At 33.1% G+C, this 12,263-nt stretch overlaps 1 protein-coding gene and 1 pseudogene across 1 annotated transcript in view; one reads left to right on the top strand and one right to left on the bottom strand.

Annotated features, from left to right (window-relative positions):
• Positions 1-5,477: 5,477 nt before the first annotated feature.
• Positions 5,478-6,285, bottom strand: LOC101350482 (methyltransferase-like protein 5 pseudogene; annotated as a pseudogene).
• Positions 6,286-10,677: 4,392 nt separating this feature from the next.
• Positions 10,678-12,263, top strand: part of PRR27 (proline rich 27) — a 4,671-nt gene continuing 3,085 nt past the window's right edge. The window contains exons 1-2 of the mRNA XM_012557548.1: positions 10,678-10,714; positions 11,127-11,188. Of these exons, the coding sequence (XP_012413002.1) occupies positions 10,678-10,714; positions 11,127-11,188 (99 nt within the window). The remainder of the gene's footprint in view (positions 10,715-11,126; positions 11,189-12,263) is intronic.

Genomic DNA, 12,263 nt, shown 5'->3' with positions numbered 1-12,263 from the left:
ATTCTAAAGTAAGTTTATGTTTCCCAAACTTTGTGGTCACTGAAGACTGCTTACCAAACTTCTCCTTGTTGGTGTAAGATTTAGCTGCCTTCCTCAACTTTCCTTACGCTTGTGGTTTATCTTACCAGAAAACAGTTTCTATTTCTAATCCATAGACAATATTGACTCCATCAGGCATAAACACTATCCACCTCCTAATATGATACTTCAATTACTTGATTTAAATCTCAACATAAGTTTACCTCTCTCCTTCAGTCTCAGAAAATATGGTGACCTTCCTCTAGTTCAAAACTAATAACTCTTTCAGTGCTTCTAAAAATTTCCCCTGTAATATATCGTCTTTAATGATGTTCATTGTGGCAAAATTAAAAATTATAATTATAATGCCTAAAATTGACTGAGTAGCTATGTGCAGGGTAATTTGTATATTTGTCTCAATTAACCTTACAATTACTAATATTGCTTCTGTATTACTAATATAACTATTAATATTACAGCTTGCAAATGAGAAAACATAGCTAGAAAAAAATGAGTTGCCCCCAGAGGCACTGTTCTATCTGGTTCTGTTGGTTACGACTAACTTTCTGGTAAATCTCCTTATAAATCTCTCTTTGCCTATTTCTTCCAGGTATTTTGCATGGACTTCTCTTCTTTCTCCTTTATGTAATATTGATGTCCTTCGGTCTCCGACCTCAGCTTAGTTTTTTGCTAACTCTACACATTTTTCCTATATGATTGTATCTACATTAATAGTTTTAATTGTCACATATTGTCAGCTATTCCTAATACCCTAGATCCAGCTCTAAATTTCTGGCCTTCCCCCCAAATTTAGATGGATGTACCCAATTGTCTCCTGGACATTTCTATATGTTTGTCAGTTTCCTCAACCAAAAGGTAAACAATTTGCGGACATGAATGACAACATTGTTTCACTTGAATCCTCAATACTCAAAATATTATCTGATATTCAGATGAATTTCCAGGTCATTCCATATTTTTCAGATCTAATATTTTGTTACAGTAAAATAAAACTATAACATGGCATTTATCATACCTGCTTTTTAGAGTAAGTAAATAAGCTTCAAGGATTTGTCAAGGACTCTCCAGATTCAAGTTTCTCTCATTGGTATGGATGGATGGCTAAAGATGTTTCCTGTAATTGTATGAGTTTAAAAAAACATTAAAACGGGAAAATATGTTATAACAACTTGGCATGTATCACATGCTTGACACAACATACTTCATAGTATATCTTTGTTGAGTATGTCTCTTGTAAATTAAACACTTTGACATTTTCAAGGGAGTAGCAGTTAGTCATAGAGTAAAAGAAATCCTGCTTCCATTACTACAAAATAGAAGGATATGTTCTGGTCCATCAGCTTTTAAAATCCTCTACTGTTTATGGAACATGAGATTGTACCTAACAAAAGAAAGCTACTCTTGTGCATATCATCCATTCTTGTTTCCAACTGTCAGACATAATCCACAGACTTTATTTTGATGAATCACAAAATAACGGACTTAATAATGTCTATTTTTTTAGTGTTTTGGTCTGAAATATGGGGCTTATAAAGTTTAAATACAACTTCTTCATTTACAGAAAAGTAGTGTCTTTGGAGCTATAAATTCCTAATGACATTAATTTTGTCTATTAACCTAATATTAGGTTAATTTTTACAATCTTTTTTTATTGTGTTAAAAGTATATATAACAAAACATTTGCCAAGTCAACCCTTTTTCAATGACATGAATTATATACCCAATGTTGCGCAACTGTCACCATCATCTGTTTTCAAAATTTTTAATCACACTTACCAGAATCTCAGTAACCCTTGTCAATAGAGCCTACATTCCCTGTTTCGTCTGCCCTTGGTAACTACAAATAACCTTTGGTCTCTATACATTTGCCTATTATAGATATTTCATATAAGTAGGATCATACAATATAATGTCCTTTTTGTCTGACCTATTTTATTCAGCATAATGTTTTCAAGGTTCATCCTTGTCAGAGCATGTAACAGAACTTCATTGTATGGATAGTCTCTATTTTGTTTATCCATTTATCTATTGATGAACATTTGGATTGTTTCCATCTTTTGTCTATTGTGAATAGTGTTACAATGAACATTGGTGTACAAGTATCTCTTTGAGTTTCTGTTTTCAAGTCTTGTAGGTATATACCTAGGAATGGAATTGCTGGATCATATGGTAATTCTATGTTTAACTTTTTTGTTTTCCATCAGAGTCTGCACCATTTTACAATCCCGCTAACAAAGGACAAAGGTACCAATTTCTCCACATCCTTACCAATACTGGTTGTTTTCCATTTACTGATAAATAGCCATCTCAGTAGGTATGAAATGTATCTCACTGCAGTTTTAATGTGCGTTTCACTAATGACTAATGAAGTTGAGCATCTGTTCATGTGCTTTTTTGGCCATTTGTGTATCTTCTTTGGTAAAATATCTATCCAATTTTTTTGTCCATTTTTCGATTGGATTGTATGTCATTTTGTTGTTGAGATGTAGAAGTTCTTTATATCTTCTCTATTTTGAACACTTATCAGATATATGATTACCAAATATTTTCTACCATTCTGTGAATTGTCTCTTCACTTTGCTGATAAAGTCTTTTGATGCACGAAAGTTTTAGTTTTGATGCAGTCCAATTTATCTATTTTGTCTTTTGTTGTTCATGCTTTTGGTGTCATATCTAAGAATCTGTTGTTGAAAACTAGGTTCACAAAGCATTACCCTTATGTTTTATTCTAGGCAGCATAGCTTTTAGACTTTGCTCATTGCTCCCTTCCTAACCCTATGAGAGTTCTTATTCAGGCCAGACTGAAGTTTCAGTCCTTCAGGCAGCTCCCTGATCTTTCAGAAGAGGGACATTGAACAGTCTGCCAGCAAAATCTGCCTTATTCACATCAGATCAGGGCCCCTTCTTTGTGAACCCAAGCTGTGGTTTGGCTGCAGCTCTGCAACATGTAACTGGTTGCCCCACCAGGACGAGAAGGGTGGGAACAGTAGAAAAATGTTTTCCTACCATTAAAAAGTTGCCTTTTTCGTGCTCAGTTGGTGGCAAGTTGTTGCAATACTCCCCCTACTTTTTCAGAGTTCTTACAGAGTTGAGTTCAGATTTCTGGTTGGTTTTCTTGGTGCTCATGTGGGAGGGTCATGATCTTAGGCATGCTCATGCTGCTATCTTCCCACAAGTCCCCTAGATTACCTTTCATCCACTGGGTTTTATTTCTCATATATCTCCAGAGCCTGTAACTGTACTCAATAATATTAGTACTAAATAATATCTGTTGTTTAAATGACTAAGTAAAGGAAGGAAGGACAGAATAGGAAGAAGGGAATGAGAGAAAGAAGGTAGGGAAAGAGAGAGAGAAGAAGGGGAAAGAGAGGATAGAAGAAAGAATAAAATAAATGAAAGAGGAAAGGAAAGAATAAAATGAAGAAAAAAATGGATGGGAAAAACAAAACTATGGGTATGGTAAGCTGATCAGTGGTTTCCAGAAATCGGAGAAAAGGGAAGGAGATGATTACAAAAAGGCCGCACAAGGGAATTTTTCAGGCTGATGGAATACTTCTGTATTGTAATATGGTGATGACTATATGACTGTATGGATTTGTCAAAATCCATGGTATGGTTCACCATTAAGGGTGAATTTTACTAGAAGCAAATTAAAAAAAAAAAAAAAATCAACCAGGATGTTGGGGAAACCTGTAATGGAATGCAGACTGTGGGAAATTAATCAAACTGTATTACAAGTACATGATGTAGCTTCACTGAAGGGAATGGCAGGGAAGGCACTAATCTAAGAAACTTTAGATAACACTGTCTTCACGACATTAAAAGACTAAAGACAAAAGAATATTGGCTAATTTACCTTGAGGCATTGTCTTTAACCTAAAAGTTATTTGTGTGTTACTTACTAAATATTTGAGATTTTTAAGATATTTTTCTGTTACTGATTTCTAGCTTAACTATTTTCGATCAACAACACAATTGTTATTATTTCACTCTGTTTAAATTTGTTAAGGTTTGTTTTATAGCCCTAAGTATGACCTAAAAAACAAAACAAACAAACAAAAAGAAACATTGCCATCGAGTCGATCTCAACTTATAGCAACCCTATAGGACATAGTAGAACTGCCCCATAGGGTTTCCAAGGAGTGGCTGGTGGATTCAAACAATCGACTTTTTAACTAGCAGCCGAGCTCTTAACCACTACGCCACCAGGGCTCCAAATGTGGCCTAACTTGGGAAATTTTGTATGTGATCTTAAGAAGACGTATATTCTTCTGTTATTCAGTGGCGTATTCTATGGATGTCAATCTGATCAAGTTGATTGACCTAATCATTTTTCCGTTATTGATTTACTGACTACTTGTTCTATCAGTTACTGAGAAAGGGAAGTTGAAATCTCCTACTATAGTTATCTCTGTCCATTTTTTCTTCCAGATTTATCAGTTTTTGCCTCATATTTTGAAGTTCTGTTATGTCCATACATATTTTGATTATTGTATCTGCCTCGAGAATGGATCCCTTTATAATTATGTAATGTCCTTCTTTATCCCTGAAAATATTCTGTTATGAAGTCTACTTTGTCTGAATATAATATAGCTACTCCAGAGTTCATTTTCTTAATGTTTGCACAGTATATTTTCCCCCATCCTTTTACTTTTAACCATTTTATATCTTTATACTTTAAGTGGGTTTCTTATATAAAGCATATATTTGGGTCTTTTTAAAAAAAATATAATATGACAATCTGTCTTTTAACTGGTATATTTAGACCATTGATATTTAAGGTGATTATTGATATGGTTTGATGAAAATCTACCATCTTTCTAGATTTTTTCTGTTTATTCCCTTTGTCCTTTATTTCTTCATTCATCTTTTCTATCTTACTGAATTGTGTATTTTACTATGATCCTATCTAATCTCTTCTATTGTACATCTTTTAAAAAACTTTTAGTGATTGCCCTAGAGTTTACAATATACATTTTTAAATAATCTAAGTCTACTTGCTTCAGATAATATCATAATATCATAATGCTTCATGTGTAATGTAAGAATTCCTCTCTTTCTTTGTTCCATTGTTGTCCGACATTTTATTTATACATATGCCATAAAAACACAAAACATTTTTCTACTTCTTCAAAGTTCATGCAGAATTGAGCCTAGATTTTAAATAGTATGTTTTCCTTATAACAATTACAAATAAGAAATTTTTTTCTTTTTCTTCATTTATTTCATTTCCTATATCTCCTGTCTTGTTTTAGACCCAAGTTTTGATCTATTTTATAGTATTATAGTCCTGCTGCCTGAAGAATTTTCTTTAATATTCTTGTATGGCATGTCAGTTGACAATGCATTCTTCATTCTTTCAGTTTTTATTTAAGAATATATTTCTCCTTCACCTTTTTTTTTAATAAATAATTTTTTTTACTCATTTTAATTATGTTTTAAGCTGTTTTTGACTTTGGAGATTTTTTAAAAGAAAACCAAATTAGATTCACTTCATTGTCTGCTGATATCTTTTTTATGAAATTTGTGTGATGCTGGCAGGTCATATTTCAGCTCTGTAATACAATCTATGTTGATCTACCATTTTTCACCTTTCTTTTGAACATGTTCTTTAGTTAAGGATTTGTGTAAATAATATATTACTGTTCTTGCTATTTACAAAGCAGTCTTCAGAAAAACCATATCTGTCCTTTATTATTCTTGGTCCTGAAGGGGGTTTGTAATTACTTTATCAAAAGACTTGGACATTCTGTTAGATAATGAGCACATGTCTCATTGACCATGTCAATCAACATTCATTAACTCAAACTCTTCCACATTACTATTAATGTTTCCAATGCATCTTCATCTGTGTCAAATCCACATACAACGTTACTCCTAAAATTGCAGTTCTGATGCTAAGCACTCCGCAACCACATTCTAGGTGTGTAACCACTTTAGTTTCAGTATTATCATTTGATTTATGAATTGTATAGAGCACACGTGCTGCAACGGTCAACCTACCTGTATACTGCTCTAGAAATAGTTTGGGCTTTTCAACTTTATCCACTTGTTTTAGGTAACACTCTAGTGGCACAGTGGTTAAGAGCTTGTCTGCTAACCAAAAGGTTGGCAGTCTGAATTCACCAGCTGATCCTTGGAAACCCTGTGGAGCAGTTCTACCCTGTCCTATATGGTTGCTATGAATCCGAATCTACTTGACGGCAAAGGTGTTATTTGTAGTTCTTTAAGCCTTAATTTCTTCATCTTTTTTTTTTTTTTAAGTGTGGGTTACAAGAGTTTAAGAGCACTGGATCTCAGGAGGCAGCGGTAGTTTTCTCTTTCACTTTTGAAGGATATGTTTTCAGCTCACAGAATTCTGAGTTGACAGTGTTTTATTTTCATCGGTTTAAATATACTTTTTTTCTTCTGCTTGCATGGTTTCTGACAAGAAGTTCCCTGTAATACTGATATCTTTCTGTAGATAACTTTTCTTTCCCCCTCTCACTTTCGTCAAGATTTTCTCATTATCTGTGGTTCCCAGCACTTTTAATAACATGTTAGGGGTTCGTGTGTGTGTGTGTGTGTGTGTGTGTGCGTGTGCATGCATGCATGTGTGTAGTATTAATCCTGCTTAGTGTTCTCTATGCTTCTTGTATCTGTGGTTTTGATTTCTGTCATTGATTTTAGAAAGTTCTCAGCCATTATTCCTTCAAATATTTCTTCTTTTCCTTCTAGGATTATAATTACATGTATGTTAGAATACTTGATATTTCCCCGCAATTCTCAGATGCTCTGTTCTCGTTTACTTTTATGATTGTTTTGCTATTTTTGTCAATTGTGTTTCAGTTTGATAATTTCTATTGACCTGTCTTCAAGTTCGCTGCTTATTTTTTCAACTGCGTCAAATCTACTGATGAGCCAATCAAATGCATTCTTTTTCTGTTACTGTACTTTTAATTTCTAGCATATTCATGTTTCTTTCTTATAGTATCCATCTCTGTGCAGAAATTACCTGTGTGATCTTGTCTACCTTTATCATTAGAATCTTTAACATATTACTCATAGTTATTTTAAATTATCTGATATTTCCAACATCTATGTCGCAGTTAGTGTGGTTTTGATCTTTCCTTTTTTTACCTTCAGACTGTGTTGTTTTCTAGCCCTTTTCTATGTCTTGTAATTTTTATTGAATGCCAGACATGTGTTATAGTTCAGTAGATAATGATGTCATTATTTTTGTGTTTGAACATGAGCACACTTTTTCTTCTGTGAGGCCATTAGTGTAAGGGTTTGGGTTGATCTAGTTCAGAAGACATAAAATTATATACTGGGAGGAGAGGATTCTCTATCTCCTGACAAACACTACAGCCACTATTATGATCCAAAAGAGCATCAAGCTAAAGCATTTCACATTATTCTGATACATGACTCAGGCACTGCCACCCAGTACTATTTCTTATCATCATTTCCTATTTGATAATATGTATTACTAGAGTTTTCAATTGTCAAAAATAATTTCATGGGATGGAAGGGCTCTTTAGGTTTTTAAGATTTATTCATAGGAGAAAATTCTTGTTTATAAAACTAATACAGGAAGAAGCACCACACCATTTTAAAAAATATTTATGCTATTCCATTATATTCCATACTTAACCTAAGATGCAGTAAAGCATAAGATTCCCTTATTATTCTTTCTAATCAATGCCAAAAGACAGTAAAATAATAAAATTTGCAAAGTTGTGTTTAGGAATTAAACTTACAGTAGTTCCCAAATTTTTCTTTTAGTGTCATTCTATGGAAAAGAACTTTCCCATTTTTTTAATTCCCTAAAATAAATAAATTTCAGATCATATCCATCAAATTGACAGGTTCTTATTGTTTCAGATTTGATGGTGATTTATTTCAAAACAAAAGAGCTAACGTTAAATTTAGGGCTTCTTATAAATGCCGCTGGAAAACAAGGGATAAGACACATTGTCCAGATCAACACCAGGACCGGAAGACATTAGTTTCCATCCTGGAAACAAGGTATCTTTTTTTAAAATCTATATTAAGATTCTTCCTTGTTTTAAAGGTTCTCTGAGTCTGAGTTAAATAAACCTTAATAGATTGCCTATAAATAAACGGCATATTTATACTCTTCCTTGGGTGGGAGGGTTGGTAACACAGGATCTTGTTATGTACATCTACTCTACCACACATCAGGTATTTTTGAAATCTTACCTCAAGACTGCATGGGAGAAGGAGACTTATCAATGGAATTTCTTTCTCTGGGTTCAGACTGGCTTCAGGAGTTCATATAAATACTAAAAGGATGAATTGCTTCCACACAGGGAGGCTCCTGTTCTTCTGCAGAACTGAATAATTTGTTATTAAGTAAGGCTCTCTCATTTAACAAGTTGTTTAAAATCTAAAAAAAAAAACTGAGGAAAAGAAGGAAAAATTCTATTACATGAATGGGCATAAAGATTTTGTTCCTCCTGGAACACTGTAAAGCTCTAAGTCACTATTAATACATGAGTAGATAAATAAATTGGGAGACTGTGAGAGACTAATAAAGTTTTTTAAATGTTGATAAATGTGTTCTTTTTTCCATTCCTGAAATGATTTTTAGGACTCTAAAATTATAATTCCATTATTCTTCATTTTTTGTTAATTATTCTAATGGGAATAAACACTATTTTTATATTCTTCATAAAAGTGTATGTGCATTACCTTAAATAGTTCTTGCTATCCAGATTTATAGTTTTGGTTCATTGATAGGTTCCCAAAAGAAAAACAGCAGGGATAGGGGAAGGATTCTTCTCAATTATTCAGAAAGTTGTCTGAAAATCTGGCTCTAGCCAATTTATCTTCCTGTTTCAGCATCCCAGAAAAGGATAAAAGCAACAATTTTATAAGGAAGACTTACATAAGTTAACTTTATATTGTTAATGTTTGGACGTAAGTATTCTACAATGAGGTATAGACTACTTTAAAAATAATTAGACTGTATTGAGAGATAAAAATATTATCATCTTTAGTTATTATTAATGATATTGTTGTTTCCACTAATTGCCCTTTTTTTTCCTACAAAAAAGGGAAATTTTGGTATGATAAAAAATTTCAGGAAAGATTCATTTGTTAATTTGTTTCTTTTTCTGTTCATTGATAATAGTACCCATTCTAAAAGTATTTGAGGTGGCTTACAAAAATATAGAAAATCGTTTTTTTTTAACGTGGATATTTTGGTGAGGGAAATAAGGTAAAGCCGGAGATGAAGTAACTAACATGAAGTGGGGTGCCATAATGCCCTGTAGAGTTCTAAATAGGGCCAAGATATCTGACTCTGAGACTCCTGGTAGCCAAAGAGTAAAATAAATGCAAAACCAAGAAATAATCAACACCCATGTCTCTAAGATGTTAAAATATACCAATAGCTCAAGAAAAACCCAGGTACTGGGACCTGTCAGAAATTACTTCAGTGCTGCTCATGTGGAAACAGAGTGTGGTATAAGTTATCATGTATCTATGTGTATATACATATATATTTAAAACATATTGCATACTTCCTGTAAATATACATTTTTTTTTAAATATATTGCCCATTTTCTGTATCTATATGTCTCTGGGTAGTGCAAAAAATTTGCGGTCAACTACAAACCTAAATGCTAGCAGTTCAAACTGACCCAGAAGTTCCATGGAAGAAAGGCCTGGTAATCTGCCTCCATAAAGATTACAGCCAAGAAAACCCTATATAACAGTTCTATCCAGTCACATATGGGGTTGCCATGAGTCAGAACCAACTCGCTGGCAATGGGATTTTCTTTCTTTAATATCTCTACAATTTCAAAACAATAAAAGTACATTAGTTTTTTCTTAATTTTTTTCTCAGAAAACTCAGTAGTATAATACCAAAATACATTATAGCAAAGGTCATTCAACACGTGGTCAAAACCATGTGTAACAGCTAAGCTCTGGTTCCAAGATAAAAGATATGTTTTGAGAAATGGATGGTGTGTATAACCTCCAGGGCTTCATCCATAAATATTTTTCCAGCCTAGATTTTTTTAAAGAATTAAACAGGAAAACATTCAAAACCTTTTATTAAAAACTTGAATTATCATCATATTATTAAAATATGTCTAGCATACAAGCAATACATTCTTATTTTATGGAAAAAAAGACTATGGAAATAATTATAAAAACAATTGGCCATCATCTAATTAGAAATTATCCATAAAAATACTTAAGCAATATTTAACATTTAAATAGTCATTTATCAATAGATCATGAACGTGATTTTATGTTAATGTAGACATATTTATACCATATTTTACTGGCTGAATAACATATTATTGTTCATATATGCCATTAACTGCTTAATAAATCATCTCTTGCTGGCATTTTTATTATTTCACATTTTGAGATGTTAAAAAATGCTATAATAAACATCCTTGTATATACATTTTTTGTAAAACTGGAGATTGTTATGTTTTTGGTGAGGGTAAAGCTTATAAATTTTAATAATGAACCATCTAGAGATTGGTTGTACATTGTCTGAAGAAAATCAACAGCCTAATCAAGACACACGTCTGAAGCTATGGCTGCCTCACTAATTTTCAGAGGTGGAGGAAAAACTGGTTATCAAAGGCCTAAAGATTTATGCTACAGGGCATGGTGAAAAAAACTTCAGGCCTGGAAGTTTTTCCAGGTAAGTGATACTAATCTCCAACTGAAGCCATAAAAAGAAAATCCCAACAAAGCACTCACAGAAGGGTTACTTTTAAGCAATTTTATTTCCTGGTCAGTCTTCCAAGACAAATTAGTTGCAAAATGTATCCCTAGGTAACTAAACAAATTCACTTCCACTTAAAGACAGGTTTGGTCACAAGTCAAGTAGTTGTTGAAGGATATCTGCCAAGAAAGATAATTTTGGCTTTAGTGCCATTCCTGTTAGGTCATACTGACAGTAATTAAATAGCAGGACCGAATTATCTGTTCAGGGTCTTCCTAGTTCAGAATAATAAACTCATATATTCTTTTGTCTCTCTCTAGGAGAAGAGAAATAATTTAAAAATATACTGTACATTTTCTGAAACAGTTTATAATATTATTCTCTATAGGATCAATCAGTATGAAGCTTCTACTTTGGGCCTGCATTGTGTGTGTTGCTTTTGCAAGGAGGGTGAGTAAATCGACTTTTAACATTGTAACAATAGTATAATTACCAAATAATAGTGGATGGAGATTCTGTTAATGATATGCTATTATGGTGTTTGTAATGATGGAGCAGAGACATATTGGTGGGCATAAGGTTTGTGGTGCTAAATTTTTCAAAACAAATTTAAAAATTCAGAATAATAAGATTGTAATTCCTGAAAATGGATAATAGCAAATAAAAGAAATGAATTCAGAAATGTAGTGGACTGGAGAAGCAATATATATATATATATGTACGGAACCAGAATAACTTGTAGACAATCTTAAAATAATTGATTACAACATCAAATTATATAAAGTTGGCTTCTTCTGGTAATGAAGTCCCATCACTGGTTACGTAGAGTCACAGGAATTCTTGATGAGACTTAATGACTTTCAGTGTAGTATAAATGGATGAGACTTTAAAGTAAGAAACAATAATTGAAGAAAAAGTAAGTGTATGGTCCTGAAACTGTAAAGAAGTGGCAACAGACAACTCACACACAGACACACACACACACACACACACACACGCAAAAGGCAGACAAAATGTGGTAGGTGAAAGAGAATATAGCAAACTGAAACACGCTGGGGAAAGGATTGGGATTATCTTAAAGTCGGTGAGAAAAATCATCTCATTACCTATTCAGATATACAAATAAGAAGCTGAATGCTCTTTCAGATGATAAAAATTTATGTATATGTGGAAAATGACAAATCAAAATTCATCCAGCCATACTAAAACTTCTTGAGGTAATCATCTAGATCAAAAACATAAAATGATGATGACAATAACAATAAACAAATAATACATACTGGTGACTCACATGGAAACCCTGGTGAGGTAGTGGTTAAGTGCTACGGCTGCTAACCAAAACGTGGACAGTTTGAAGTCTCCAGCCGCTCCTTGGAAACTCTACGGGGCAGTTCTACTCTGTCCTATAGGGTTGCTATGAGTCAGAATAGACTCGACGCCAGTGGGTTTTTGGTTTGGGGTGATTCATATTTCAAAATGAAATTATAATAACTATAAAGCTATGCAAATTCTTTAATAATATGGA

The sequence above is a fragment of the Trichechus manatus genome, unplaced genomic scaffold, assembly GCF_000243295.1.
Source record: "Trichechus manatus latirostris isolate Lorelei unplaced genomic scaffold, TriManLat1.0 scaffold00108, whole genome shotgun sequence".
NCBI lineage: Eukaryota > Metazoa > Chordata > Mammalia > Sirenia > Trichechidae > Trichechus > Trichechus manatus.
This window is presented reverse-complemented; position numbering and strand designations above follow the sequence as displayed.